Source organism: Saimiri boliviensis, chromosome 19, assembly GCF_048565385.1.
Source record: "Saimiri boliviensis isolate mSaiBol1 chromosome 19, mSaiBol1.pri, whole genome shotgun sequence".
Classification (NCBI taxonomy): Eukaryota; Metazoa; Chordata; class Mammalia; order Primates; family Cebidae; genus Saimiri; species Saimiri boliviensis.
In genome coordinates, this window is record NC_133467.1 from 33,409,855 (window position 1) to 33,437,056 (window position 27,202).

Sequence of the window (27,202 nt, forward strand, 5' to 3'; positions counted from 1 at the left end):
TTTTGCCAGTCTATTCAATAGTCCCTCACACAATATTTGATAAAAGCATGTTTTCAAGAAAGAACTGTTAGAGGCGCAGGGGATATAGTCAGTAAGAAAAGGGGCCCTTCAATGTTAGTGGGAAAGAAGACACAAAAACAAGCAAGAAAATAATTGCAAATTATTACAAACACTGTGAAAAACATACAAAGGACCTGAAACAAAATAATGGGGTGGAATCTCTTTGATTGAAAAGTGAGGGAAGGCCTTTCCAAAAAGGACTCTGAATTTAAAAACAGTGGTACATTGCTGATTTATCTCCTAATTTGCATAGATTTAGGGGTAGTTCCCAATCGGTCAATTTCTGTTGTTTTCCTGTTCAGAGTCTCATGACAACTGATGTGAAAGTGAAAAACGTGTATGCTTTGATGTCTTGACTTTGTGACTCATACCACGCCCATTAAGCTTGCCTACATGAGGAGCTGCATGCAGAAACAAAGGCTGTGTGAAGACAAGGTAGTGAAGGGGTTTTGCCATGTGAAAACTGAAGAAAGAGTTGTTTGAATACTAGCAAATCCACAGCTTGACATTCCTGGAGAATCTAGGCACAGCCTTGGAGACATCACTCCTGAGAGACCAGAACTGTTAGAAGATTGACTGAAACTGCTGAAAAATGTATCATCGCTGTCAGGATTGAGATACAAATGGCACTGAAGGAAGTGGCCACATTCACGCTTTTAGAGCCCAAAGCAAGATATGATACTAAGTTCTTCCCTTTTCTAATTCTCGCAAGTCTCATCTGAATAGCAGCTTCCTGCTGGCTTTCCTGGAGATAAGTCGGGCTTTTGGTGAGGCAGACCTGTCCTGCCCTCTGCCTGGCCGGTACCCATGCTTCTGTGGCTGCTGCTGCTGATCTTGAGTGAGTAGATGGGCTAGACTGGGGACCACGGCCTCAGTTCCTAAAGCTGGCCAGGGAAAAAGCCAAGGAGCTTCTATCTCTGCTTCTACTTGGGGTTCAGAGGCAGGTAGCAAGGGATGGGAAGTGAGCAGAGCTGGGTTCCCAGGACAACCAAGAGACTCCAAATGCAACTATCAGAGTGAGCCAGAGGTGCTGCCCTTGGCTTCTCACCCACTGCTTTTTTTCGTCTCAGAGGAAACTTGGATTTTTCCTTCTGCCAAACCACGACTCTATATCCCTCCCTCCCTCTTAAGCCTCAAACTAAATAATTTTTTCAGATAAACAGTTACCTCTAAAACCTAGGCACACGAAGGAAGGTCTACTGGGAAACATCACTCTTTTCTAGAAGTTTTAAGCCAAAATTTAATCAGAGATTGAAAAGGGGAGAGGAACAATAGGAAGCCCAAGGAACGAAGGGAGGATAAAGCATTTCGGCAAGTCCTTGCCTGCCTCTGCCCTCAGAGAAGAGAGGGAGGGAATGAAGAATGCCGCGGCCAAGTAAGTGACAGCAGAGAGGAATCAGGCCTGGGACACAGCTGTCACGTTTGTAAAATAAATTATAGGCCATTTTTTGTTGTTTAGGGACTCAGGGTGATATAACAAAGGAAGCAAAGAAGTGATAAGGAAAAACAAAGGAAGTGGTTGTGGGTGGGTTGTTAGAAAATGTTTCAGAGAGTGTCTGATTGAAAATATTTGGAAAACATTACTTCATGCTAATCTTTCATTTTCTGCTCCGTCACAGCTCCTGGAAGAGAACAATCACGTAAGTTTCTCCTTCTCGCTGCCCCTCTCTTTCCCTCTCATACCCCTCTGGTCTCTGGGTATTGGTCCCCTCAGCCCACACAGCCTGTCCCAACCCTTGCAGGAATGTGTCACATCAGTAGTGCTGCTGCTCTGAGGTCAGTCTGCTACTATATTGGGTGAACAGAGTTTTCTCCGACTTTTTCAGTCTCCAGTTTTTTTTTTTAAATCCCCCACATTATCAGGATTCCTCAGAGAAGAGGGGAAGGAAACATTCGCAGAACAAAGGGCAAAGGCAAGAGGCTGATGATGAAGGCATCTCATATCTGATCTCTGTATTCCCTAATACCTCTCCCTCTGTATGCCCAAGCTAGTGCTGCTATCAAAGGACACAGAAACAGCTCCCATTCTCGCAGGAAGATGCTACAGCAGAATCCTTATAAATCTCCAAAAAGAGTTCATGCCACTGCCACGCCTCACTTCCATGCCTGTCAGTCAGTTGCAATTCCATACACAAGTCTGACTTCTCAAGCAGCCCATCTGCCTCCATTTAAATTCTTTATATGCCTCCATTGTTTACTGTGTCCAACTTAGATGGAGAGTAAGGTTGCGTTCCCCATAGACTCTCAAACTGAGAAAGGTATAAAAGTAACACAAGTGAAGAAATCTTACTCATTAAATGTTAACAAGAGGCCGGGCACGGTGGCTCAAGCCTGTAATCCCAGCACTTTGGGAGGCCGAGGCGGGTGGATCACGAGGTCAAGAGATCGAGACCATCCTGGTCAACATGGTGAAACCCCGTCTCTACTAAAAATACAAAAAATTAGCTGGGCATGGTGGCGCGTGCCTGTAATCCCAGCTACTCAGGAGGCTGAGGCAGGAGAATTGCCTGAACCCAGGAGGCGAAGGTTGCGGTGAGCCGAGATCGAGCCATTGCACTCCAGCCTGGGTAATGAGCGAAACTCCGTCTCAAAAAAAGAAAAACGTTAACAAGGAGGAAGTGATTTTCTGGAGTCTAGAAACTACTTCTGAGGTATATACATCCCAGGTTCACCTTTATCTTGACAGAAATGTATAGGACAAGAGAATTTCAGAATCAGCCACCTTCTGAGGCCTTCACAGTGTTTGCCCAACAGCAAATCACATCTCCTGAGCTTTTCTGAGCTATCCCAAGAGCCCAAGACCTCTCCCCTATAATACCCTTTTGCCCATGTCCAGGAAAAAGGTGAGGAAGAACAGATTCTTTCCCAGGCATTTCCCCGGGTTATTTCTGCTCCATTTTCCACCCTGGTCCCAACTGGAAATTAGTCCAGGAAAACTCCTGACTGTAGGTTGGGCTCCCCCTGTTCTGTGCCCACCTCTCATTTACCTTCTCCTGCCTCTGTCTTTCTATTTCCTGCTCAGGGGTAGCTCCAAAAGCTGAACTTCTCCTCGAACCTCCATGGTCCACAACCTTCAAAGGAGAAAAAGTGACTCTCATATGCAGGGAATCCCATTCCCTAGCCCCGGGAAATACATTGTGGTATCATGGTAAGAAATCGTGGAGAGTAGGACATAACAAGATCCAAATTACAGAGTCTGGAAATTACAAATGCAAGACCGGAGGATCCTCCCTCAGTGACGCTGTGCATGTGGAATTTTCATCTGGTGAGGAAAGGAAGGGGAAAGGCTAAAGTCAAGCCACCAGGCAGAGTATCTGAGGGCTGGGTTAATGCAGGGAGCACAGGCAGAGTTGTAAGCAGATGTGGGGATGTTTGATATGCTGAACCCAGTGGGGAAAATGAGATAGCGGAGCGGCATGATGCTGGATTGTCTATCCGTCTCCTTCCTCCAAGGAAGTGTGGGTGACCCAGGGGCCATCAGGCAAAAAGGGGTTCAGGTCTAGGATTCCTCTTTTGTGTAAAGATGTGTGGGGATTTCTCAAGGATGTTTTCTGGGAACTGGTTCACTCTCCTAGGGCAAGGAAGAATCAAGTGTTGGGGCCATGTGGCAATGTGAGTGGGAACCATTTGCAGGTGTGTAGAGAACTGTGGTTCGTGCCTCATGGGCAGAAATGAGAGCGAAGGCAGAAGCAGCAGTGGATAAACTGACTGTGCTCCTGTGCTCTTTGCAGACTGGCTGATCCTGCAGGCTTCACATCCGGTCTTTGAAGGAGATAATGTCACTCTGAGATGTCAGGGGAAAGATGACATATATGCCAAAAACAAGGTTTACTACAAGGATGGAAAACGGCTTCCTAATAGTTATAATTCAGACTCCATCAAACTGAATTCGGTCTCCAGGGACAATAGCAAATATCATTGTACTGCTGAGATGACGATATTCCTAATAAAATATGAAGAAACTTCAAACTACCTAAATATCCAAGTTCAAGGTAATGGTTAGATTTCTGTGGATTATTGGGTTTGGTAGGAAAACTGAGGATAAAGGGAAGGTGTTTACCAGTGGGAATTTCATGAAGTGCTTCTTATGGCTCAGCCATGGGAGGGAGATGGTTTCTTCATGCTTCTCTATCTCTGGGTGGCTGGTGCTGAGAACACAAATGCATCTCTCCAGGAACTTTGAGCCTCACCACCCCGGGGACTATGTTTTTTCTTTTCATTAGAACTGTTTCCACATCCTGTGCTGAGAGCCAGCTCTTCCACACCCATAGAAGGGAGTGCCATGACCCTGACCTGTGAGACCCAGCTCTCTCCGCAGAAGCCAAATGTTCAGCTCCAGTTCTCCTTCTTCAGAGACAGCCAGACCCTCGGATCAGGCTGGAGCAGGTCCCCCAAGCTCCAGATCCCTGCCATGTGGACAGGAGACTCAGGATCTTACTGGTGTGAGGCAGAGACAGTGACTCACAGCGTCAAAAAAAGGAGCCTGAGATCTCAGATACATGTACAGAGTGAGTATCCAAGGGGCTGCTCTTCCAGAGTCAGAGCTGGGGAGAGGAGAGCAGACCAGTGACCTCTCCCCATCTCCTGCACCCCTGGGATGGTGGACATCACAGAGATGGGTGTCCAGCTATTCTGGTATAATTCTCTCTGATCTAACAGCCCTAGAAAATTTTATTCCACTTGAGTCAGGTAATAGTAGTTATTGATCAGTTACTGAGTGCCCAACCCTATGGGGTTACAGAGATGCACAATGTCGGTTCTCTCATGAACCAACAGACAGCTAGAAGCACAGCGGAACATATGCAGTTTTAAGAGGCCCTTGTGGTGCTTCCATTGGGTGACCTAAATTCACAACAAAATAGTGAGAAAAGGGGAAGATGAATATGGACTGAAATGGATAAAGATATTGAGACATGCATGTAAATCTAGAGAAGTCTTGAAGAATAGGAGAGGGGTTTGGATTCTATTTTGATCTTCAAAATAGATCTCCGGTGTTCTCTGTGGTTCACTGGCGCATCAAAGATTCCTTAGAGATAAGTATGTATAAAATGTGATCAGGAAACATTGGGTTTACGGAGATTATGGACTTGGTGCCCACATTTCCCAAGGATGGGAATTGTGGGAGTGAGAGGGATGTGGTTTCCTTTATAATAGTATACACAATTTCTTATTTCTTACTTAGGGTGTCTGCCTGCAGCACCTGCTGCTATTGGCTATTCATGGCACCTCTAGCCTTCCCCTTGACCTTGAGGTCCCTGCCATCAGGACCCTCACATACCATCTTGTGTTCTCCCAGGAGTCCCTGTGTCTAATGTGAATCTAGAGATCCAGCCCACCGGAGGGCAGCTGATTGAAGGAGAAAATATGGTCCTTATTTGCTCAGTAGCCCAAGGTTCAGGGAATGTCACATTCTCCTGGCACAGAGAAGGAACAGTAAGAAGCCTGGGTAGAAAGACCCAGCGTTCCCTGTTGGCAGAGCTGCAGGTCCCCACTGTGAAGGAGAGAGATGCAGGGAGATACTACTGTGCAGCTGACAATTTTCACGGCCCCATCCTCAGCACATGGATTCGAGTCACCGTGAGGAGTAAGTTCTGATTCCTTCCCCATAGCCTCAAGCTGCAAGCCAGGGTTTACGTTCTTTGTCAACCACTAGGATCTCCTAGAAGAGGGAGGGAGGGAGGAAGGGATGGAGGGAGAAAGGTGGGGGTGGGGGGAGAGAGGGGGGGGAGAAGAGAGAGAGAGAGAGAGAGAGAGAGAGAGAGAGAGAGAGAGAGACAGAGAGACAGAGAGACAGAGAGACAGAGAGACAGAGATGAAAAGATGGCGAAATAAGTTGAAGCATCTTACTTCTTGTGGGGAAGACTGAGTGGTCATGAAAACAAATTACCCAGGATTATTTATCACTGTTTTGGGGAAATGCTTCTGATTTTTAGATGAGAAAAATGTGTTCAGTGGGAAACAATGATCAAGGGACAAGGGATGTATCTATTGCTAGGCTCCTTGAGAGAGGTCGTGCATCTGTCACATCATCAGAATCCTCTGACAGCCCTTTTGTCTCCCTCAGTTCCAGTGTCTCGCCCTGTCCTCACCCTCAGGACTCCCAGGCCGCAGGCCGTGGTGGGGGACCTGCTGACGCTTCACTGTGAGGCCCAGAGAGGCTCTCCCCCGATCCTGTACCAATTTTATCACAAGGATGTCACCCTGGGGAACAGCTCAGCCCCCTCTGGAGGAGGAGCCTTCTTCAACCTCTCTCTTACAGCAGAACATTCTGGAAACTACTTCTGTGATGCTGATAATGGCCTGGGGGCCCAGCACAGTCACAGAGTGAGTCTCAGCGTCACAGGTAAGCAAGATACAGCCACAGCAGTTAACAGCCAATACAACAGACCATGTCTTTTCACAAACAGCTCTACTGGGCTATTTGCTGGTTGATATCCCAATAGACTTCCCACGCTTTCTAACTCTGCCTGGGAGTTCTGGGATTCTTCCTTGTGACTACGCATTTAGTAACTTAGACCATACCTTTCTTTTTTTAATTCCTCTGTAATTGTCATCAATAGCCCTCCATATACCCCACTCATTTTTTTTCTGGTGGAGGCACAGAGGCTTTCCAGAATACCAAATATGTGATGGGTCAGCAATTAGTGACAAAGGAAAATGGCACAGAAAGCCCTTATTTCTGAATTCCTTTGCCCAGGAACAAATGACCAGATCACTCCTTACCACAGTTTTCTGCCTCTATCTCGATCTAAGTTTCCACTTGGCTCCCTGGATCATTAAAGTGTCTCTCCTTATGGACACTCACAGGCATCACAGCAGCAGGCCTCTTTCATGGCCTCCAGATTCCAATGACCTATCTAACCTTCTCACTTTCTCCAAATGCCTTCTGATTGGGTCTCATTTAATCTTATGTTTTCAATACCCCAAACAAAATTTTCCTTCAGCAGAGGCACCAGAGCATCTCATAATTCCCATGTCCAGCCCCTAAGAACAATGAGCAATGTGGCCAACCACTTAGGAGAGAACCTCCAGTCCAAGACGTGGTTATCCCAAAGTGCTCAGCATTTGGAGGATAGGAGAGGGCATTGGGACCTAGGAGAACATGACAAAATAGAAGAGATGTGGCAATAATTCCCAGTAACCCAAACCCTTACATTCTCTGGATTTTGCCTGGGAATCTTGTTCTTCAATGATTCCAAATTATTAAAACACATATGATATTTTGGTTAATAATAATCTTTCCTATAGGCCAAACTTGGGTAATGATTTAAGGAGGTATTAAAACCTGGGAATGCCAGAGAGCATGCTGAAACAGAGACTCTAGTCTTGAACAGGAAAATATCATTTGTATAACCTTGAGTAAGTCTTCTTACTAGACTTGTGCTTATTTTCCTCCCTTAGAGAGTAATTGAGCCAGCAAATCATGGAGGTACAAAAATTCTTGATCCCATATCACTCTCTGTCAAAAGTGTTTAACACACACCCCACCTATGTATATATTAATACACATATATTTGTGTATTAACTATATACATGTACTACTGTATTAACTTAACAGGCACATTGCAAAACAAGCAGAAAAATAGAAACCAAATAAGGGGCTGGGTGCAATGGCTCATGCCTGTAATCCCAGCACTTTGGGAGGCCGAGGTGGGCAGATCACTTGAGCTTGGGAGTTTGAGACCAGCCTGGGCAACATGGAGAAACCCCTGTCTCTACAAAAAACACAAAACTCAATCAGGCATGGTAGCATGTGCCTGTACTCTTAAGACATGTGGGAGGCTGAGGTGGGAGGATCACTTGAACCCGAGAGGTTGAGGCTGCAATGAACCAAGATTGCTCCACTGCTCTCCAGCCTGGGCAACAGAGTGAGATCATGTTAAAAAAAAAAAAAAAGAAAGAAAAAAGAAAGAAAGAAAGAAAAAGAAAAAAAGAAAGATAAAAAATGAAATAAACATTATTTTAAAATCTTTGATTTAAAATATTTGACTAAAATTATTATAATTGATTATGCTTCATTTATTTTGTAAATCTTAGTTAACTTATGGTGGTACAGTTATTTGAGGTTTGATTCTGAGTTTGGTCTTATTCCTATTAGTTTTAGTGTCTGTTATTGCTTAAAGCTTTATCTTACCAATATATCTAGATTCAAGTGGAAGCAGATCATCACTGCTGCTCTTTCAAGTCCATGATACTCATTTTTCAATCCCATAGTCTAATTATGCAAAGATTTTCATTGAAATTTGGTTCATAAGTTTATATTTTTGTTGATGTTCATTAATTGTTCTTGTAAACTAAGTGGGAAGTGCTGTATGTTGAATTTCCTTTTTTGTTGTTGTTGTTTTTTGTTTTGTTTTGTTTTTTGAAATGGAGTCTTACTTTATTGCCCAGGCTGGAGTGTAGTGGCATGATCTCAGCTCACTGCAACCTCCACCTCCTGAGTTCCAGCAATCCTCCTGCCTCAGCCTCTTGAGTAGCTGGGATTACAGAGGCATCCCACCATGCCCTGCTTTCCTTTTGTATTTGTAGTAGAGACGGGGTTTTGTCATGTTTCCCAGGCTGGTCTTGAACTTTTGAGCTCAAGCAATTTGCCCGCCTCAGCCTCCCAAAGTGCTAGGACTACAGGTGTGAGCCACCACGCCCAGCTACTGCATGCTGAATTTCTATCAAATGTGTTTTAGCTTTGGAAGAGTTATAAACTAGTTGCCATGTTCTGTTCCCACAGATTTTTAAAGGTGCAGATATAAATTTTGAAAGTCGATATATTTACATTTGTAGTAATAAGACCACATAGAAATGTAAGTATTTTTAACAACCATTTTCCAAAATATTATCTCCATAGCATGAGTTTAGAAAGCATTAACAATATGAGTACTGTTAAAGGTCACTTTTTAAAGTGTCTGCTAAGTATTAACATTGTCAATAGCCACTAATTACCAAAAAGTCAACAAAAATTAAATACTAATTTTTCTTGATGGAAAAACACATAACTTACATCTAATTCCTCTTTTTAGACCCTTGCCACAAAATAATTGAACTCTCACGTGATACTAAAAGGTTTGAGGTCACTCCCCAATCTCATTACAAAACATTGTAAAGATTTTATGATTTGGCTCATGCCTGTCACAGCACTTTGGGAGGCCAAGGAAGGCTTGCTTGAGCCCAGGAGTTCGAGACCAGCCTGGGTAATACGGCCAAACCCCATCTTTACTAAAAATACAAAAAAATTAGCGAGGTGTGGTGGCATGCTCCTGTAATTCTGGCCACCCCGGAGGCTGAGCCAGCAGGATCATTTGAGCCCAGGAGGTCAAGGCTTCAGTGAGTCATGATTGCACCACTGCACTGCAGGCTGGGCAACAGAGTGAGACCCTCCCTCAAAAAAAAAAAAAAGGAAAGAAAAAAAAGAAAAATACATTTTATGATTTAAATAGAATAATCTATAAAAACATGCAAGTAGCCAACTAAAAGGGCATTATACTTTCTTTATATGCTGAGAGTTAAGCAAATGCACTGCTGTCCCGCCCTCTGAGCCTGGGTGGCCTGTCTTCATAAGAAACCCTGTCCTATCTTAAAACACAGTGTGACATCTATCTGAGCAAGAGCACCACCATGAATATTAGTAAAGCTGAATCTCTTTTTAAATTTCAAGCACAAAAGGAAATACTCTTAAACATTCTCATATTTTCTTTACACTTCAATGGGTTGCCTTACGGTCCATCTTGGAGACCACTTAAGTTGACAATAACCATGGTCTTTTTCAGTCTTAGAATTCTTTGATTTTAGGGGAATATCCATCTAGAACCAGAGGTCTCATGAGCCCTAGAGGAAGGCAGGCAACGGGTTGGAAATCTCTCTTCCCAGAGTATGAACACCCAGAGATGTGGGTGAAAGGAACACTGAGATCACAAAGCACCCTGTAAAAGACTTACCCCTGAGGCCCTCTGCATCCCGCCCAGGTCATTTCATGTTGCAGAGGATATACAGAAGGGACAAATTCAAACCATCAGTTTCAATTTAGCAGGAACTCTACACTTGCAATATCAGGACTTGGCATCTCTACCCCGATGAGGCAGCTGGTGCCCTTCCTTGCAGCCAGCAGATGGCTCATTTTCAAGTTTAATCATTGCCATTCAATGAATAGTTCCCACGTTCACACTCATTCCCTTTAGCCCATCTCTGATGCAAAGCAGAGCTTAAGATCCTTATCAAGCTACCCTGGCCAATAAAGCACATAGCTGATATCTAAAGCATGACACAGGGATCAGGTCATCCAGTCTTCCTCACAACTTTGCAGAACCAGCAGTCTTACGGTTCACACGCCATATTAAGGGGTTTCTATTCTTCCCACTGTGCCGTTTCTATAATTGTCCATTAAAATGGACATCATTGTTGCTAGAGCTGTATCTGTGTATTTTTGTGACAATTTGGTTCAATTCAATTTTCCATTCAATCACCAATTATTGAGCATAAATTTTACATGCCAGGCAAAGTTCCAGCAGCTATAAATAACAAATAAACAGGTAAGTCTCCATCCTATTGGGGGAATCATATGAAACAATGATGATAGAAGACAGATAGATAGATAGACAGACAGACAGATGTTGGGTAGTGCTAAATGTTAGCTAGAAAAATAAAGCAAGGTGATTTGGTAGAGAGGATTGGGTCCTGCTTTAGATAGGTAGGGAAGCCTCAGTCTTAGATCTAAGATTCAGGTGTAGGAATGTTTAGAAGCCTTGATGTTAGTTATATTTGTATCAATAATAATAATACATTTTTATAGTACTTTACATACAATATGATTCTCATTACAATAGTCTGAGATATGATGTATCATTAGCTCAGTTTTACAGAGGACTAAACTAAAACTTAGAGAAATTTAAAAGTTCTTTAAAAAAATCAAGTTTATGGAACTAATAAAGGAGACAGGATTCAAGCCCAGGTTCTCCTGAATTCAGGCACATGTCCCTACGACTCGGCTATGCTGCATATTCCTTTATTAAGTTCTTTTGTATACCTACTTAAGTAAAACTGCCAGGGAATTATTTTACCTCCCTCAGTTCCAGCGTCTCGCCCTGTCCTCATTCTCAGGGCTCCTGGGGCGCAGGCTGCAGTGGAGGACCTGCTGGAGCTTCACTGTGAGGCCCTGGCAGGCTCCTCCCCAATCTTGTACTGGTTTCATCACGAGATTGTCACCCTGGGAAGCAGCTTTGCCCCCTCTGTAGGAGATGCCTCCTCCAACCTCTCTTTGACTACAGAACACTCTGGAAACTACTCTTATGAGGTTTTGGGGGCCCAGCGCGGTGAGGCAGTGACACTCAATGTTACCTGGGCCAGAGGTTACTGTTATGGTAAATAAAATAGTCCTCTGACAGATTGTCCAAATGAGCACAAATTAGATTGTCCAAGGGGGTTTTGAACATGCACACCAAGGCTTGGGACTTCTGGAGATTGGTACTGATTTTATACAGGAGAGGGAAAGGAAATACATTTTAATCTTAGATGCTGGCAAATACCTTTCGGGTGCTATAGTTTGGAAAATTACAAATGATGCTACAGATAATTCAAATGGAGGAATCAGAAACTGGAACATACCCACCCTACTTAGATGGTTTTTGTCTACATCCAAAACCTGTGCCACTGGAACTCAAGTACAGCTCCCTCCACTTAGGAACCTCTGGGAACAGAGCAGGCCTTACCGCGGCGGCAGTCACGCTACCACTCAGCATCCTGGGCATTGCTGCCGCTGCTGCTCTGCTGCATCGTGCCAGGACCCGAAGGAAAGCAGGTGGGTGTCTAGGTCCTACCCTGTTTTTTATGAAACAGAGTCTCGCTCTGCCACACAGGCTGGAGTGCAGTGGCGCAGTCATACCTCACTGCATCTTCCATCTCCTGGACTCAGTGATTGTCCCAAGCCACAGGAGGTGTGCACCACCATGCCGGGCTAATTTGATTCGATTTCATTTCAGTTGATTTCATTCATTTTTTTATTTGACAAGGTCTCACTATATTGCCCATGCTAATCTGGCATTCCTGGGATCCAGTGATTCTCCCACCTAGGCCTCCCAAAATGCTGGGATTACAGGTATGAGCATTGTCACTGCCTGGGACTTTTTTTTTTTTTTTTTTTTTTTTGAGATGGAGTCTTACTATGTCACTCAGGCTGGAGTACAATGGTGCGATCTCAGCTCACTGCATCCTCCACCTCCCAGGTTCAAGCAAGTCTCTCACCTCAGCCTCCACTTAGGAGCTGGGATTAAAGGCGCCCGCAACCACGCCCAGCTAATTTTTATAGTTTTAATAGAGTCGGGGTTTCACCATGTTGGCCAGGCTGGTCTAGAACTCCTCACCTCAGGTGATCCGCCTGCCTCAGCCTCTCAAAGTGCTGAGATTACAGACATGAGCCACCGTGATGTAATTTTTTTTCAGTTCTCACAGAGATCTTTCGCCTCCTTTGTTAGCTATTTCGTTTGTTAGGTATTTCATTTTCTTTGTGGCTATTCAAAGCGGAAATATGCCATTGATTTAACTCTGTCTGACTTTGTTGGTGTATAGAAATGCTACTGATTTTTGTACCTTAATTTTGTGTCCTGAAACCTTACTCTTGGGAGAGGCTTTAGGGTTTTCAAGTTAGAGAACCATGCAGGCATTGAAAAGAGATAGTTTGGCTTATTTACCTGTTTGGATGCCTTTTATTTCTTTCTCTTGCCTGATTGCTCCGGCTAAGACTCAGTACTATCTTGAATAGGAGTGCTGATAGTGGACATCCATAGTTGTGTCCCTATTCTCATTAATTTTAAATAATTTTTAAAATGACATACATTTTGATCTTCACCCAGGAGTTATTCAGGAGTAAGTTGTCTAATTCCATGTATTTGTGCAGTTTTGAGAGATCTTCTTGATATTTATTTCTATTTTTATTGCATTGTAGTCTAGGAGTGTACTTGATATAATTAAAAAAAATTATTGATACCTTCTTTACGGCTGAGCATGTGGCTGATCTTAGGATATGTTCCACATGCAGGTGAGACTAATGCATATTCCATAGTTGTTGGGTAGAATATTCTGTAGATGTGTGTTAGGTCTATTTGGTCAAGCGTCAAGTTTAAGGCCAGAGTTTGTCCGTTTTCCGCCTCAGTGATCTGCCTAACTCTGTTGGTGGGATATTGAAATCTCCCACTATTATTTTGTGACTGCCTAGGTTTTTTTTGTAGAGAAAGAATAACTTGTTTTACGAATCTGGGTACTGCAATGTTGAGTGCATACATATTTAGAATAGTTAAGTTTTCTTGTTGGAATCAATAATTATTTGTTTTGTTAATCTGGTGATTGATTTAGGATTTATAGTATACATCTTCAATAGTGATATTATGTTACTTATAGAAGGCTAGTCACATCTCCTACTTTCAAAATTACTTTTCTCCCCTCCGCCCCCCACCGCCCAATTCACTGTTCACCTGGGATACCATTTTCTAATCTATAACATATTAGAGGAAGACATTCGAATCTCAGTGTTGAGGCTGTCAGTCAGCACCGCACCAGGAAAGAAAACTGACCATCATTTTGAATGATCCATGTGAATGGAAGCTCAGGTGGACTATCCTCCAGAATGTTAATGGGAGTATTATTTTAAACAACAAAGTCACTAAGAAATTGGGATAGTTCACCAAGCAGAGGGTCTGTGCCTACTGTACCTCCTCAGAGCAAAGTCTCCCTTCTCATCATTGACAAGACTTCTCGGGAAAGAGCTAAGCCCTTCTACATTTTTTTAAAAGTGAAGAGCTCTACTCCTTGCCTGAGCGAATCACTCCTAAAGGGGGTGATAGGTTTATTGACTCTATAGTAAATCTAGTTGTGTTGAAATTCCAGTAATAAAACTTGACAACTTGATATGGTATGAAGTGGTTATAATAATAACAGTATCTACCTTTTAGGTACTATGAAACAACCTAGGTAAACTGCTTAGCACCGTTCTGGCCCATATGTCTTCAAGGAATATTAGCTTGAATAATAACTAGCCACCTCTCGAGGTCTCAGTTTTCTCTTTTACAAATGAGAAGATAGATTGACTCCCAGATGCAGTCTGGGTCTGAGCTAACCACCCACAGGAAAGATATGGTTATTGCTCGATATGGATTGTGATGGCTCTGAGAAAATTCAGGACCAGATCCTGATCATACCCCTCTAGCTTCACTCAGGAGGACAACTCCCTTGAGGAACAGGGAGTTACTTATTTTTCATGAAAGTCAAGGCTAGTATATTTATTTTGAGCAATGACTTGTATTCTCTAAGTCAATGAGACTGATATAGAGCCACATATTTTAAAAAGGCAAAGGACACAGATAGGAACCTGGGATAAGGCTTGTATTGGGGTAAGCTGGAAAGATTCAATACTTCCGTGATGATGGGAAACTGTCATATTTTTAAGGCTAATAGAGTGGGCTTCAAGGATAGACTTCTAACAGGTAATCACCTATTATAAAATTGTCAATTTATTATTTTTAAGTCCTCAAAGTACATACTTTGTTCAGTTTTTAAACAAATCTTTGTTGAGTATGTTTAATTGCTAGGCATGACATTGGGAATTTAAAAAAAAAAGGACAAGGTTTACAGCCTCAAGTAGCACATCCTCTCATTAAAGGGAGAATTAGAGGCAAACACAGATACAAATAATTACAAAACAATAAAGTAATTTTAATATTACATGGGCTTATGTGCATGGAAACAATTTACTTAATGCAGCCTGTTGGCATCAGGGAAAGCTCTAGAGGAAAAGTATTGGAATTAGCCAAGTGAAAAAGGAGAGAAGAGGTATGGAAAAGCCGTTATATACCCAAAAGAGCTGCAGTTCAGTATTGCTGGAATAGATTTGCAGGAGTGAGGGGGTCACAGTTAGAAAAAGAGAAGGTAGAGCTTATCATGGTAGTCCCATTGATTCATAACCGTGTAAGAATTCTGTATCAATTTTGAGCATCCCTTGGCCCCTCTAGGCCTCAGCCTCCTTGTCTCCACCTTGCAGGGCTGCAGTCAGGATGAAGGAGTGGGTCTGGGGGAAGCACCTGGCCCAGGTTGTGACCTACTCAGTAACAGTCACTTAGAGTTACTATTCACCTATTACTGATTGAAAAATGATTCAGAGTAAGTGTGATTCCGGGCAAACGCCTTTCAAGACCTCACCTTCCTCACCTATAACATAAGATAGGGTGAGGAAGGAGGGGAGCAAAGAGGGTAGAGCTGGGTAATCCCTGAGATTTGCCACAGCTGAGATCTAGAATGAGTCTGATTTCTAGGAATGTTCCAACAGAGTTCACTAGACACACAGCTCACTTACCACCAACCTTCCTTTGTTTTGCAGGAGGACTTTCTGCCCCTGGAACACCTAGGTGAGGTCTCTGCTTCTTGTGCTGTCAACATTTTCATGATTTATTTATATGCACAAGACTTCTTTAGAATTTTTTAAAGATTTGAATGGATTTCCTATTAACATTTTTACATTCTTACAAAGTAAAAAAGTAGATATAAGTGAATGTCATTTTCACTTATATTTGTGAATGATACTCACTGTGTCTACTTAAACACAGAATACATGTTATTGGCTATCCGTACTAATTTATCTACTTCCTTAAAGAGTTCCAGCAGTGACTTGACCACTGAGGTGCTGATGGCATCATCTTTCATCGGGCTACAATGCATTCATTTCCTTCTTCAGTCCTCCAGTCATTTGGGAAATTATTGCTAAATGCTGGCAACGTTCAATTCACAGTATTAACTGCAGAAGGAAATGAAATTGGAAAAAAATCCACTTTACTTGAAGAGCCTGCATGGCATCTTGTAGGAAAGGTAGATTATGGTAATATGAGGTGGGAAGTTGAAAGGTGCTTTTTAAAAAAGACGAGGTTTCAGTTCTGTAAGCGGAGGTCTTTGCGTATCAATGTTTAAGCATTTATATCTTCAAAAATAATATTTAAAATGAATCAGCTATGAGTTTTTGCCTTTCGAAGAGGCCTTGAGGCTGCCTTGCCCTCTGACCTTGCCCTGGCTGTCCTGTTTTGTAATACTTCCCTGGGCTTCATCTTACGCCATACTTCTGATACTTTATCGAAAGAGCCAAGCAGAAGCAGATGCAATGTTTTTACTGGAATCGTGCTGAACTGCAGGCCTTCCTGGATACCGATTTCCCTGAAATTCTTTGTAACCCACAGATCTTTTTTGTCCATTTTCTCTCCCTCTCTGCCACAGTTACAGTTCTAGCACGTGTCAGGAGCCTGCCTTGTCCAAGTCTTCCAGGATAGACCCTCAAGAGCCCACTTACTCTGAACCACTAGCTCTAATGGAGCTGGAGCCAATGTACAGCAATGGTGAGGACTCCCTAGGGGGCAGAAGGCTCCAGGGAGTTGCTAAAGAGGGAAGAGGGATTGAGGGACAGCCATGGCCCTGTCACTAATGTAAAAATGGCATTCCTAGCATTACACTGGGGATAGAGGGTGGTTATAAATTTGGTGATTGGGACGGAGAGTCCAGAATATGGGCTTTTGACTACAGTCAACTATGATATCTCTTCTCAGTAAATCCTGGAGATAGCAACCAGGTTTATTCCCAGATCTGGAGCATCCAGCATACAAAAGAAAATTCAGGTGAGATACCTTTCAGGCAAATAGAGGTGAGGTGGCAGTGTGTTATCAAATCCAGCAAGGGGTCTCTGATCAGAGTTGTTTCAAATGTAAGTCCCAACGTGCAAGGCATTGCTTGCCTCCTGTGTTGTCAGCTGCAGACTCTATCCATTTCTTCTTACCTTTCCACATTGCCACCATTATCCATAAACTCTTTGAGGACAGACACTATGACTTTTTCACTAATATATTCACAGCCCAATGCTTGGAAACCTTTAGGCTCCCTAAAATATTGTTTTAACGAGTGAATAATCAACGTGTAGACAATTGTCATTCTTTTAACTGGTCTCTTTATTTCTAGTATTGTTCTCCTCCAACCTTTCCACAACCTATTTCTAGCATAATCCCTTTGAGGTGCCCTGTTGTTCACAACATTGCCTAGATTAACTGCCCTCAATGACATCCATTCCAAAGCATGATCCTTGCCTTCTGCGTGCCGGCCCCTCCCGCAAGCTTTGCCTACTGCCCTTCCTCTAGCCATACTGAATTCTTGGCATCTTTATGCTTGGTGCTCACGTTCCTTACTTGTCCTGAAATGTCCTTGCCACTAGTCTACTTGGTGACCCTTGCTCACATTTCAAAACATAGCTCAGGTACCACAGTGAAACTCACACTGATGCCAACTGCCCTTCCCATATTCTAATCTGGGAGGAGCCATTTATCTTTTATGGCAACAACATAATTCAATATGTGTTTCTATCTTGGTGCCCATAATGCTTTTCACATTTGTTGCTATGTCCATTTCTCCCCTTCAAAATTATAGGTTCTTGATCACATGGACTGAGTTTCTGTTATTTCTTTTTTTTTTTCTTTTTTTTTTTTTTTTTGAGAGGGGGGTCTCACTCTGTCGCCCAGGCTGGAGTGCAGTGGTGCTATCTTGGCTCATTACAACCTCTGCCTCCTGAGTTCAAGCAATTCTCCTGCCTCAGCCTCCTGAGTAGCTGGGATTACAGGCTTGCATCACCCTGCCCAGCTAATTTTTGTATTTTTAGTAGAGACGGGGTTTCACTATGTTGGCCAGGAGTTGTCATTTCTTTATCTCCTTATAACTTAACTAATGCCTAATAGAAGCCCATTGCTTAGTAAATGCTTATTGGCTGCACAAATAAAAGAGATACAAAGAGCCCCTTGGAAAGGTAGAAAACACACACACACACACACACACACACACACACACACACACACACTAAATTTTCTCAATGCTCCAATGCAACTCTTTGGCTTCCTGGGAAATTGCCATGTGTCCTTAGAATGCCAATCTCCTCTCTGGCCTCTTCCAAGTTCCCTGTGCAAAGTGAAATGACTCATATCTGCCTCCTTCTCTGAGAGGATCAATGCCGCCATAGAAGTCTGCAGTGGGTTGGGGGTGGGTATCCTTCTGGGGTTATGATGAGCAGAGGAGCAAAAAGGAAATTGTTATGACAGTTGCTCTGAGCATTTGGTGGGCAAAGGAAAGTCTTTACTAGTGTTTGTGCTTGGGGGAGTACTTTCACTATGTGGCTTTGGAAGAATCCAGCAGAGGAAACAGTCAAGAGATCAAGCAAATCAAGAAGATTGGCTTGGAACGCAGTGTGTGTAGGTTGTAAGTTGGAATATATTGCCCACAGTTTAATACTTTTCTTTGCTGCTCCCACCCAACAGCTAATTGTCCACGGATGCATCAGAAGGATGAGGTGAGTCACATTTCTTGGCTTTTTTTCCTCTCTGGCCTTCCTTACCTGTCTTTAGGCACTTACATTTTGGTTTTGGTTTTGTTTTTCCACCAGGAACTCACAGTCTTGTATTCAGAGTTGAAGAAGATACACCTAGATGACTCTGCCAGGCAGGCTAGCAACAGAGGCAGGGTGCCCGAAGATGATGAAGAAAACTATGAGAATGTACCATGTGTATCACTGGCATCAGACCACTAGCCCCTTACCCAGAGTGGCCCACAGGAAACAGTCAGCACCAGTTTTTTCTATTCTCTCCAACCACACATCATCCCTCTGTCCAGACTCTGCCTCCTATGAGGCTGGGCTGCAGGGGATGTGAGGTTGTGCAAAAGGTCTGCAAATCTCCCTTGTGCCCGAGTCTGTGTGTTCCTTGGGAAAAGAGTGGGCAGCCTCTGAGCAAGCACTATGTTATTTTCACAGCGGAGACACATGGCAAGGCAGAAGGGCCCTCAGCTCCTAGGGCTGTAGAATTAGAGGAGAGAGAAATGTTCTAGCCAGGGCTACGAGGGCACAATCATGACCATTTGATTCAAGGGTAATTGTAAGCTGTTAATGTGCTATCTTTGTATAAACAACTTGCTCCAAATATTTTCTTTCCTTTTTTGTGTGGCTAGAAGTGGCATTGCTGATGTTTTGGTGCACATGCTGTATCCTTGCCACCATATTGGGAATAACCAAAACAAGTTATAGAACAAGATTTTAAGGTGATTCTATCTGAAGTGCATTTTTGTGCTTACAGAGTGACATTCCCAGCCAAATTACCTTAAGATATGATGAAAAATAACCCCAGCACTTTATTAAAGGCTCTGCTAGTTTCAGATGTGACCTGCATCCCCACTGCAAAGACCTTATATATAAATAATCACATTAATTGTGATTTCTGCTTTGTGACATAGTCTCATCATTTCCCGTATGTGATCTATTTCTAGTCAGTTTTTATTCTTACAAGCACCCATTAACCCCGAGATAATAACCTACTCTATCTATGTGGCTTCTCCCATTCTTTTCCTCCGTCTCACTCCATCTGACAAGAAGCCATTCTAAATCTTATGTTTATTATTCTGCTGCTCTCCTCTTTCTATCGTAGTAATGTATCTATGTGTTCCTTAAATATATTTCTGTATTAGTTTTAACTATAAGTTAAAGACCATATTGTTGTAGGTAATTTTTTTAGTATTTTTCTCTTCATGTTATATTTCTAAGATTTATCCATATTGTTTCATGTTGCTATAGTTCATTTGTTTTTATTGCTATTTAGTATTTACTTGTGTAAAATATCTGGCTTAATGTTTTCCTAGTTATCACTATTAAAAACTCTTTCCACGGTGCTTTGAATTTTTGACAAAATGAATATGACAAAAATGAAAATTTACCAACAATTTTTAGTGACTTCACCTCCATTCTGAAATCCTGATGTTTCCAAATATCTCTGACCATCTCACATTCTAGGACAACTGAGATTACATTAACATTAATCTCTGAATTTTGCCAATTCTAGGCCTTCACTTGGTTCGTGTAGGAACACCAAGTCTCTTGAAAAGCATCACATCTTCCTCTAACCAATATTTCCTGAAGTCCCTAGAGAACGTCTTACATGCATTCAAACAAACATCATTTCTGGAGATACACTATAGGGGCCCAGAACCTCTGCTAACCTTAGGTTCCATCACTGTGGAAGTTGAGTTTCACCAGAAGGCACTGTTTTCCTCCATTACTACCAGCGGAGCCAACTAAGCCACAGCTGCTGGCCTCAGCTAGTGTGATGGTCAATCCACACTGCTCTCACTGGCCTCTGTTCCCCTATTCCTGGCCTTTGACAGCAGGGCATGATGTCCTGCCTATACTGAGATGCTGATCTCTGCCAATTCATCTTCATATAGGCATTACAGTTTTAAGGTCCCTTGAAGAGGGAGGAGGCAAATGTCTCTGACTTCTATGTAATACACTCGGCTGTAGTTCAGCCATTGTGGAAAGCAGTTTCGTGATTTCCCAAAGAACTTAAAGAGGAATTACCGTTTGAACAAGCAATCCCATTACTGTGTATATACCCAAAGGAATATAAATCATTCTACCAGAAAGACACATGCACATGTATGTTCACTGCACTACTATTCACAATTACAAAGATGTGGAATCAACCTAAATGCCCATCAACAGTAGACTAGATAAAAATTAAAATGTGGTACATATTACCATGGAACATTATGCACCCATGAAAAAGAATGAGATGATGTTCTTTACAGCAACATGGTTGGAGCTGGAGGCCATTATTGTAAGTAAACTAACACAGGAACAGAAAACCACACACCACCTGTTCTCATTTATAAGTGGGAGCTAAATTTTGAGTACACATTGATGTGAAGAAGGAAACAACAGACATCAGGGCCCACTTGAGGGTGGAGGGTAGGAGGAGGCTGAGGATCCAAAAAGTACCTGTTGGGTACTATGCTTATCACCTGAGTGACAAAATAATCTGTATGACAAACCCCTGAGACATGCAATTTACCTATATAGCAGACCTGTGCATGTACCCCAGAACCTGAAATAAAATTTAAAAAACATATTAAACTAAAAAAATTAAAAAACCAAAATATATCCTGGTTTTTACTGGAGATAATTAATGATAACATTACTGTTACAGCTGTTGAATGAATTCAGTAAAGTTAGAGGCTACAAACTTAACATATAATATTTAAAAAGTAGCATTGCTATATGCCAATGGCAAACAATCTGAAAAAGAAATCAAGAAAGAAATTAAATTTACAATAGCTACAAAGAATATAAAATATGTAAGAATCAATTTACCACATAAGTAAAAGATCTATACAAAGAAAACTAAAAAATACTGATGAATAAAACTGAAAAGGACACAAGTAATAAAAAAATGTTTCATGTTCACAAATTGGAAGAATTAATATTATAGAATGACAACACTACCCCAAAACAATTTACAGATTTAATGAAATCCCTATAAAAATACCAATGACATTCTTCACACAAATTTTAAAAAGTTTTACAATTTATGTGGAAGCATAAAAGAACCTAAACAGCCAAAGCAATCCCAAGAAGAAAGAACAAAGCTGGAAGCATCACACTGTACAACTTTAAAGTTTATGACAAAGCTATGGTAACCAAATCAGCACAGTAGTGGCATAAAAATAGACACATAGATCAAATGGAGTAGAACAGAATATCCACTTATATATCCACAACTTTACAGCCAATTTATCTTCAACAAAGGTGCCAAGAACATACAATGGGAAAAGGACAATCTCTTTAGTAAATGGTGCTGGGAAATTTGTTTAACTATATGCAAAACAATAAACCTTAGATCAATATCTCTTACCATCCACACACAAAAATGAATTAAAGCCTTAATTCTGAGACCAAAAACTGTGAAACTACTAGAAAAAAACACTGGGGAAATGCTCCAGGACATTGATCTGGGCAAAGATCATCTGTGTAAAACCTCACAAGCACAAGCAAACAAAGCAGAAAATAGACAAATTAGATTCCATGAAGCTAAAAAGCTTCTGCACAGCAAAGGAAACAATCAACAAATGAAAGAAGACACACTCTGTAGAATGTTAAAAAAAATTGCAAACTACCAATCTGACAAGAGATTAATATCCAGAGTTTATAAGGAGCTCAAACAACTCAATAGCAAAAAAACCCAACAAATAATTTAATTAAAAAATGAGCAAAATACCTGAATAGACATTTCTCAAAAGAAGACATACAATGGCCAACAGATACATCAAAAAAAAAAAAATGCTCAACATTACTAATCATCAGGAAAATGCAAATCAAAACTAATGTGAGGTACTATCTTAATCTAGATAAAGTTGCTTTTATCAAACACGCAATAACAGGTGCTGGCAATGATGTGAAGAAAGGGGACCCCTCATACACTGTTGGTGGGAATGTAAATTAATAAAACCACAATGGAGAACAGTACGGAGGTTCCGCAAAAAACTAAAAATAGAACTGCTTTATCATCCAGCAATCCCACTACTGCATATTCCAAAAGAAAGGAAATAAACATATTGTAAAGATACCAATACTGCCATGTTTATCACAGCACTATGCATAACAGCCAAGACATATAATCAACCTAAGGGCCTCTTTAAAATAAGAACATGGAATCACGAAGAAAAGGAGCACTCACATAAAGGATTTCTCAGCACGGCAAATGTACTTCTGCAGAACGGTGCTGCTCATTCTCTGATCACTGCAAGAGAGTACACCAAATAAAGGAGGGAAGGCGTTTTTATTCCTAATGCAATCAGCCCCTGCTACTGTGTCTCATCCTCATTGGCTGGGGTCATACTGCACAATCTAAACTGATTCAGATTGGCTACTTCAAATGAAGCAGGGGTAGGGGCTACAGCTGTGGGAAGAGCAGTTTCAGAACTAAGGGTGCCAAATAAGGAACAGATGTGGGTTATGTAGTTCATAGATTGGGAATGGATGTGGGTTACAGATTGGGAATGGATGTGGGTTACCAATTGGGAATGGATGTGGGTTACAGATTGGGAATGGATGTGAGTTACCAATTGAGAATGGATGTGCGTTACAGATTGGGAATGGATGTGGGTTACCAATTGAGAATGGATGTGGGTTACAGATTGGGAATGGATGTGGGTTACCAATTGAGAATGGATGTGGGTTACAGATTGGGAATGGATATGGATTACAGATTGGGAATGCCTGGAAGGTTACAGATTAGGAATGGCTAGAAGGTTGTTTACCGTAACTAGCAGCAAGGAGGCAAGGAAGCTAAGCCTTGAAAATAGAGGACAAGAAGAACCTTTGAAGAGGAATTCAGTTTCCAACAGTTCCCATCAATGAATGAATGAGCAGAGAAAATGTGGTACATATACACAATGGAATATTATTCAGCCATAAGAAAGAATGAAATCCTGTCATTTGCAGCAACATGGATGGAAGTGAAGGTCATATCAAGTGAAATAAGCCAGGCACAGAAAAATAGTTATTGCATGTTCTCACTCATATGTGGGAGCTAAAAAAATGGATCTCATTAAGAGAGAGAGTAGAATGACAGTTACCACAACTGTAAAGGGAAGGAGTTGGAAGTGGATCTTTCCCTAGTTAATCCTCCATATGAGGAAATAGACAGCTGACACCTTGATTTCAGGCTTGCAAGAGCTTGAGGAAAGGCCTCAGTTGAAAGTGTTCCAGACTTTTGACCCTGGGCATTGTGAGATAATGAATGTATGCTGTTTTAATTTTATGGTCTGGGCATTGTGAGATAATGAATGTATGCCGTTTTAATTTTATGGTAATTTGTTACACAACAATAGGAAATGAATGCATTGTGTCTTCTCTGCTCCTATTTTTCTTGCTTCCTCTTTTGTTATTTTTAATTGACAAAAATAATTGTACATAATTATGGGATACAATGTGATGTTTTGATACATGCATACATGGCGTAGTGATCAAATCAGAGTAATTAGCATATCCATCACCTCAAATATTTACAATTTCTTTGTGATGAGAACATTCAAAAATCTGTCTTATTGCTATTTTGAAATACACTACACGTCATTCTTACCTATAGTAACCCCACTGTGCAATAGAACACCAGAAATTATTTCTTCTATATAACTGACCAACATCTCCCTTTTCCCCTTCTCCCCGGCACCCTGGCTTCTGTTAACCACCACTCTACTCTACTTGCATGAGTTCAACTTTTTTAGATGCCACATGTAAGTGAAATCATTTGTTATTTGTTTCTCTGTGCCTGGCTTATTTAACATAACATCACGTCCTCTAGGTGCACCCATGTTGTCAAAAATGGCAGGAATTCATTTTTTTAATGGCCAAATAGTATTCAGTTTTGTATATATCCATTTATCTATTGATAAACATTTAGGTTAATTTCCATATCTTGGCTATTGTGAATAATGATGCAATGAACATGGAAGTGCAGACATCTCTTCAACACACTGATTTCCTTTCCTTTGAATATATACCCAGGAGTGGGATTACTGGGTCATGTGGCAGCTCTATTTGTAGGTTTTTGTTTTGTTTTGTTTTGTTTTGTTTTGTTTTGTTTTGTTTGTAGTCAGCTATTTAATTAGGTTCTTAAGACATTTAGAACACCAATTTGTGAGGACAAATTACATTCATCAGGGCAAACACAGATAGCAGGTAGCCCACGAGCTAAGGTTTGAATTTTGGTAAAATTTGTGAGTCCACAGCTTTCTGATCAATCTTGTGCTGCTCTGTGATCTCTTATTTCTCTTTTTCTGTGTGGAAGATCTCACCTTCCTGATGTTTGGACTTCCGCAGCTGCTTCTTCTTGAAGTAAGCAACAGTAAGATGTTTTGGGATTTTTACATCTCTGATATCAATTTTGGTATCCAAATTTGAGGTGGCAATGACAAATTTCTGGTGTGTTTTTTGTAGAGGAACTCAATTGAGGACCAGAGGTCCAGTCACAAGTAACAAGCCACTAACCAGCTGCTTCAGGAAAATTACCCTCTTGCCAGCGTCCGGTGAGGATGATCGGAAGTCCCAGGGGTAATGCTGGCTCCCAGTTTTCTCACATGCTGACTGAAGGGTTTTTTGCTCTGGTCAACGGCTTTTGAGGCACATCTTCAGTAAGATAATACGTAGGCATTTTGTGAAGTTTAACCACCTGGGTACCGCCATTCCTGTCACCACCAACTGGTTTTGTAATGGTTGCAAGAACCTTCTTTTTCCTTTCAACCTTCGATTTAGCAGCTGAGTAATTCCTCTTGTATACGGCCTTTCTGGAATACATGACAGATGGGGGATACCTGCCAATTCCTCTGACAAGGACAGGATTGCAGCTGCAGTGGGGCTCCCCCTTCTTGGGCTTCTTAGCCTTGAGGTTACCCTTTTTCAGAATGCCACCAGCATCAGCCTTCTTGGCTTTGAGGAGTTTCTTCTCCTTAGTATCTGGCTTCTCAACTTTTTCACCTACCATCTTGCAAGATGAGAAACAGCTTTTTTTTTTAAACAGAGTTTCCCTGTCTTCACTCAGTCTGGAGTACAGTGCAGTGGCCATGATCTCAGCTCTCTCCAACCTCAGCCTCCCAGGTTCACGCGATTCTGCAGCTTCAGCCTCTTGAGTAGCTGGGATTACAGTCACCCACCACCCCGCCCAGCTAATTTTTGTATTTTTAGTAGAGATGGGGTTTCACCATGTTGTCCAGGCTGGTCTCAAACTCCTGACCTCTGGTGATCTGCCCGCCGTGGCCTCCCAAAGTGCTGGGATTACAGGCATGAGCCACCGTGCCTGGCCTATTTGTAGTTTTTTGAGAAACCTTCATACTCTTTTCAATAGTGGCTATAGTAATTTAGATTCTCATCAATAGTTCCTTTTTATTTGGATCCTTACCAGCATTTGCTATTTTTTGTCCCTTTCATTACAGCTATTCTAACTGGAGTGATGTGATATCTCATTGCGGTTTGGGCTTGCATTTCTCTGACAATTAGTGATGCTGAGAATTTTTTCATATACTGGTTGGTCATGTGCATGTCTTCTTTTGAGAAATGTGTGTTCAGATTTTTGTCCATTTTTCATTAGATTGTTTTTGTTTATTTAGTTTTTGCTATCGAGTTGAGTTCCTTGTATATCCTGTATATTAATCATTTCACATTCATAATTTGTCTCTTTATTCTGTTGAGTGTTTCCTTTGCTGTGCAGAAACTTTTTAGTTTGATGAAATCCCATTTGTCTATTTTTGCTTTTGTGCCCTATGCTTTTAATGCCTCATTCACAAAATTTTTGCCTAGACAAATGTCCTGAAGTGTTTTCCTTTTGTTTGTTTTTTCCAGTAGTTTTCTAGTTTCAGGTCTTACATTTAAGTATTTAATCATTTTGAGATTTTTTTTTTTTTTTTTTTTTGCGGTGAGAGATAGGTGTCTAGTTTCATTCTTCTGCATATAAGCATTAAAAACTATCAGTTGGCCAGGCGCAGTGGCTCAGGCCTGTAATCCCAGCATTTTGGGAGGCCGAGGCAGGTGGATCACAAGGTCAAGAGATCAAGACCATCCTGGCCAACATGGTGAAAGCCCATCTCTACTAAAAATACAAAAGTTCACTGGGCATGGTGGCATGCACCTGCAGTCCCAGTTACTCAGGAGGCTGAGGCAGGAGAATTGCTTGAACCCAGGAGGCGAAGATTGCAGTGAGTCGAGGTCACGCCACTGCACTCCAGCCTGGCGATATCGAGACTCTGTCTCAAATAAAATAAAATAAAATAAAAAGCTATCAGTTTTGCTCCATGCTCATTTAGCTGTGTCTCACAAATATTGCCCTTATTGATATGGTTAGATTTAGGTCTTCCATCTCATTTTTGTTTCTTGTTTTCCTCTGATTTTTATTTTTTTTATTTTCCCTTCCAGCATTATTCTAGATTACTTGTACATTTTTTAGTATTTCATTCAGTGCCAAATAATTTTTAATACTCATTTTTTTCTTCAACACATTGTTGTTTTAAAATATGTTGTTAATTCTCAAGTATTTGAGATTTTCCTAAATATCCTATTGGTACTGACTTATAATTTAATTACTTTGTGGTTAGAGAACATAATATTATTTCAGTCCTTTCAGATTTATCAGCACTTGTTTTATGGCCTGGCATATGGTCTGTCTTGGTGACATATCATGTGCACTTGAAAATAATGCATATTCTGCAGTTTCGGAATAGAGTATTCCATAAATATCAATTAATTAAGTCAAGAAAGTTGAGAGTGCTGTTCAAATTT

The 27,202-nt window shown here is 41.5% G+C and overlaps 1 protein-coding gene and 1 pseudogene across 5 annotated transcripts; one reads left to right on the plus strand and one right to left on the minus strand.

Moving 5' to 3' along the window:
* The first annotated feature begins 378 nt into the window (after positions 1–378).
* Positions 379–20,333, plus strand: FCRL3 (Fc receptor like 3). Of its 5 annotated transcripts, XM_003937877.4 has the most exons (14): positions 379–898; positions 1,680–1,700; positions 3,083–3,325; positions 3,792–4,052; positions 4,284–4,568; positions 5,357–5,644; positions 6,125–6,403; positions 11,118–11,396; positions 11,729–11,845; positions 15,413–15,440; positions 16,297–16,415; positions 16,623–16,691; positions 18,369–18,400; positions 18,494–20,333. In XM_003937877.4, the coding sequence occupies exons 1-14, from the start codon at positions 868–870 to the stop codon at positions 18,635–18,637; spliced, it is 2,196 nt and encodes a 731-aa protein (XP_003937926.3). In that variant the 5' UTR covers positions 379–867; the 3' UTR covers positions 18,638–20,333. The 5 variants fall into 5 exon arrangements, with proteins under 5 accessions (XP_003937926.3, XP_074245994.1, XP_074245993.1 ...); XM_074389893.1 differs by lacking the exon at positions 11,118–11,396; XM_074389892.1 differs by lacking the exons at positions 11,118–11,396; positions 18,369–18,400; positions 18,494–20,333 and having other exon boundaries at positions 16,623–18,360.
* A 4,223-nt stretch (positions 20,334–24,556) lies between these two features.
* Positions 24,557–25,415, minus strand: LOC141582235 (large ribosomal subunit protein eL6 pseudogene; annotated as a pseudogene).
* Positions 25,416–27,202: the final 1,787 nt, after the last annotated feature.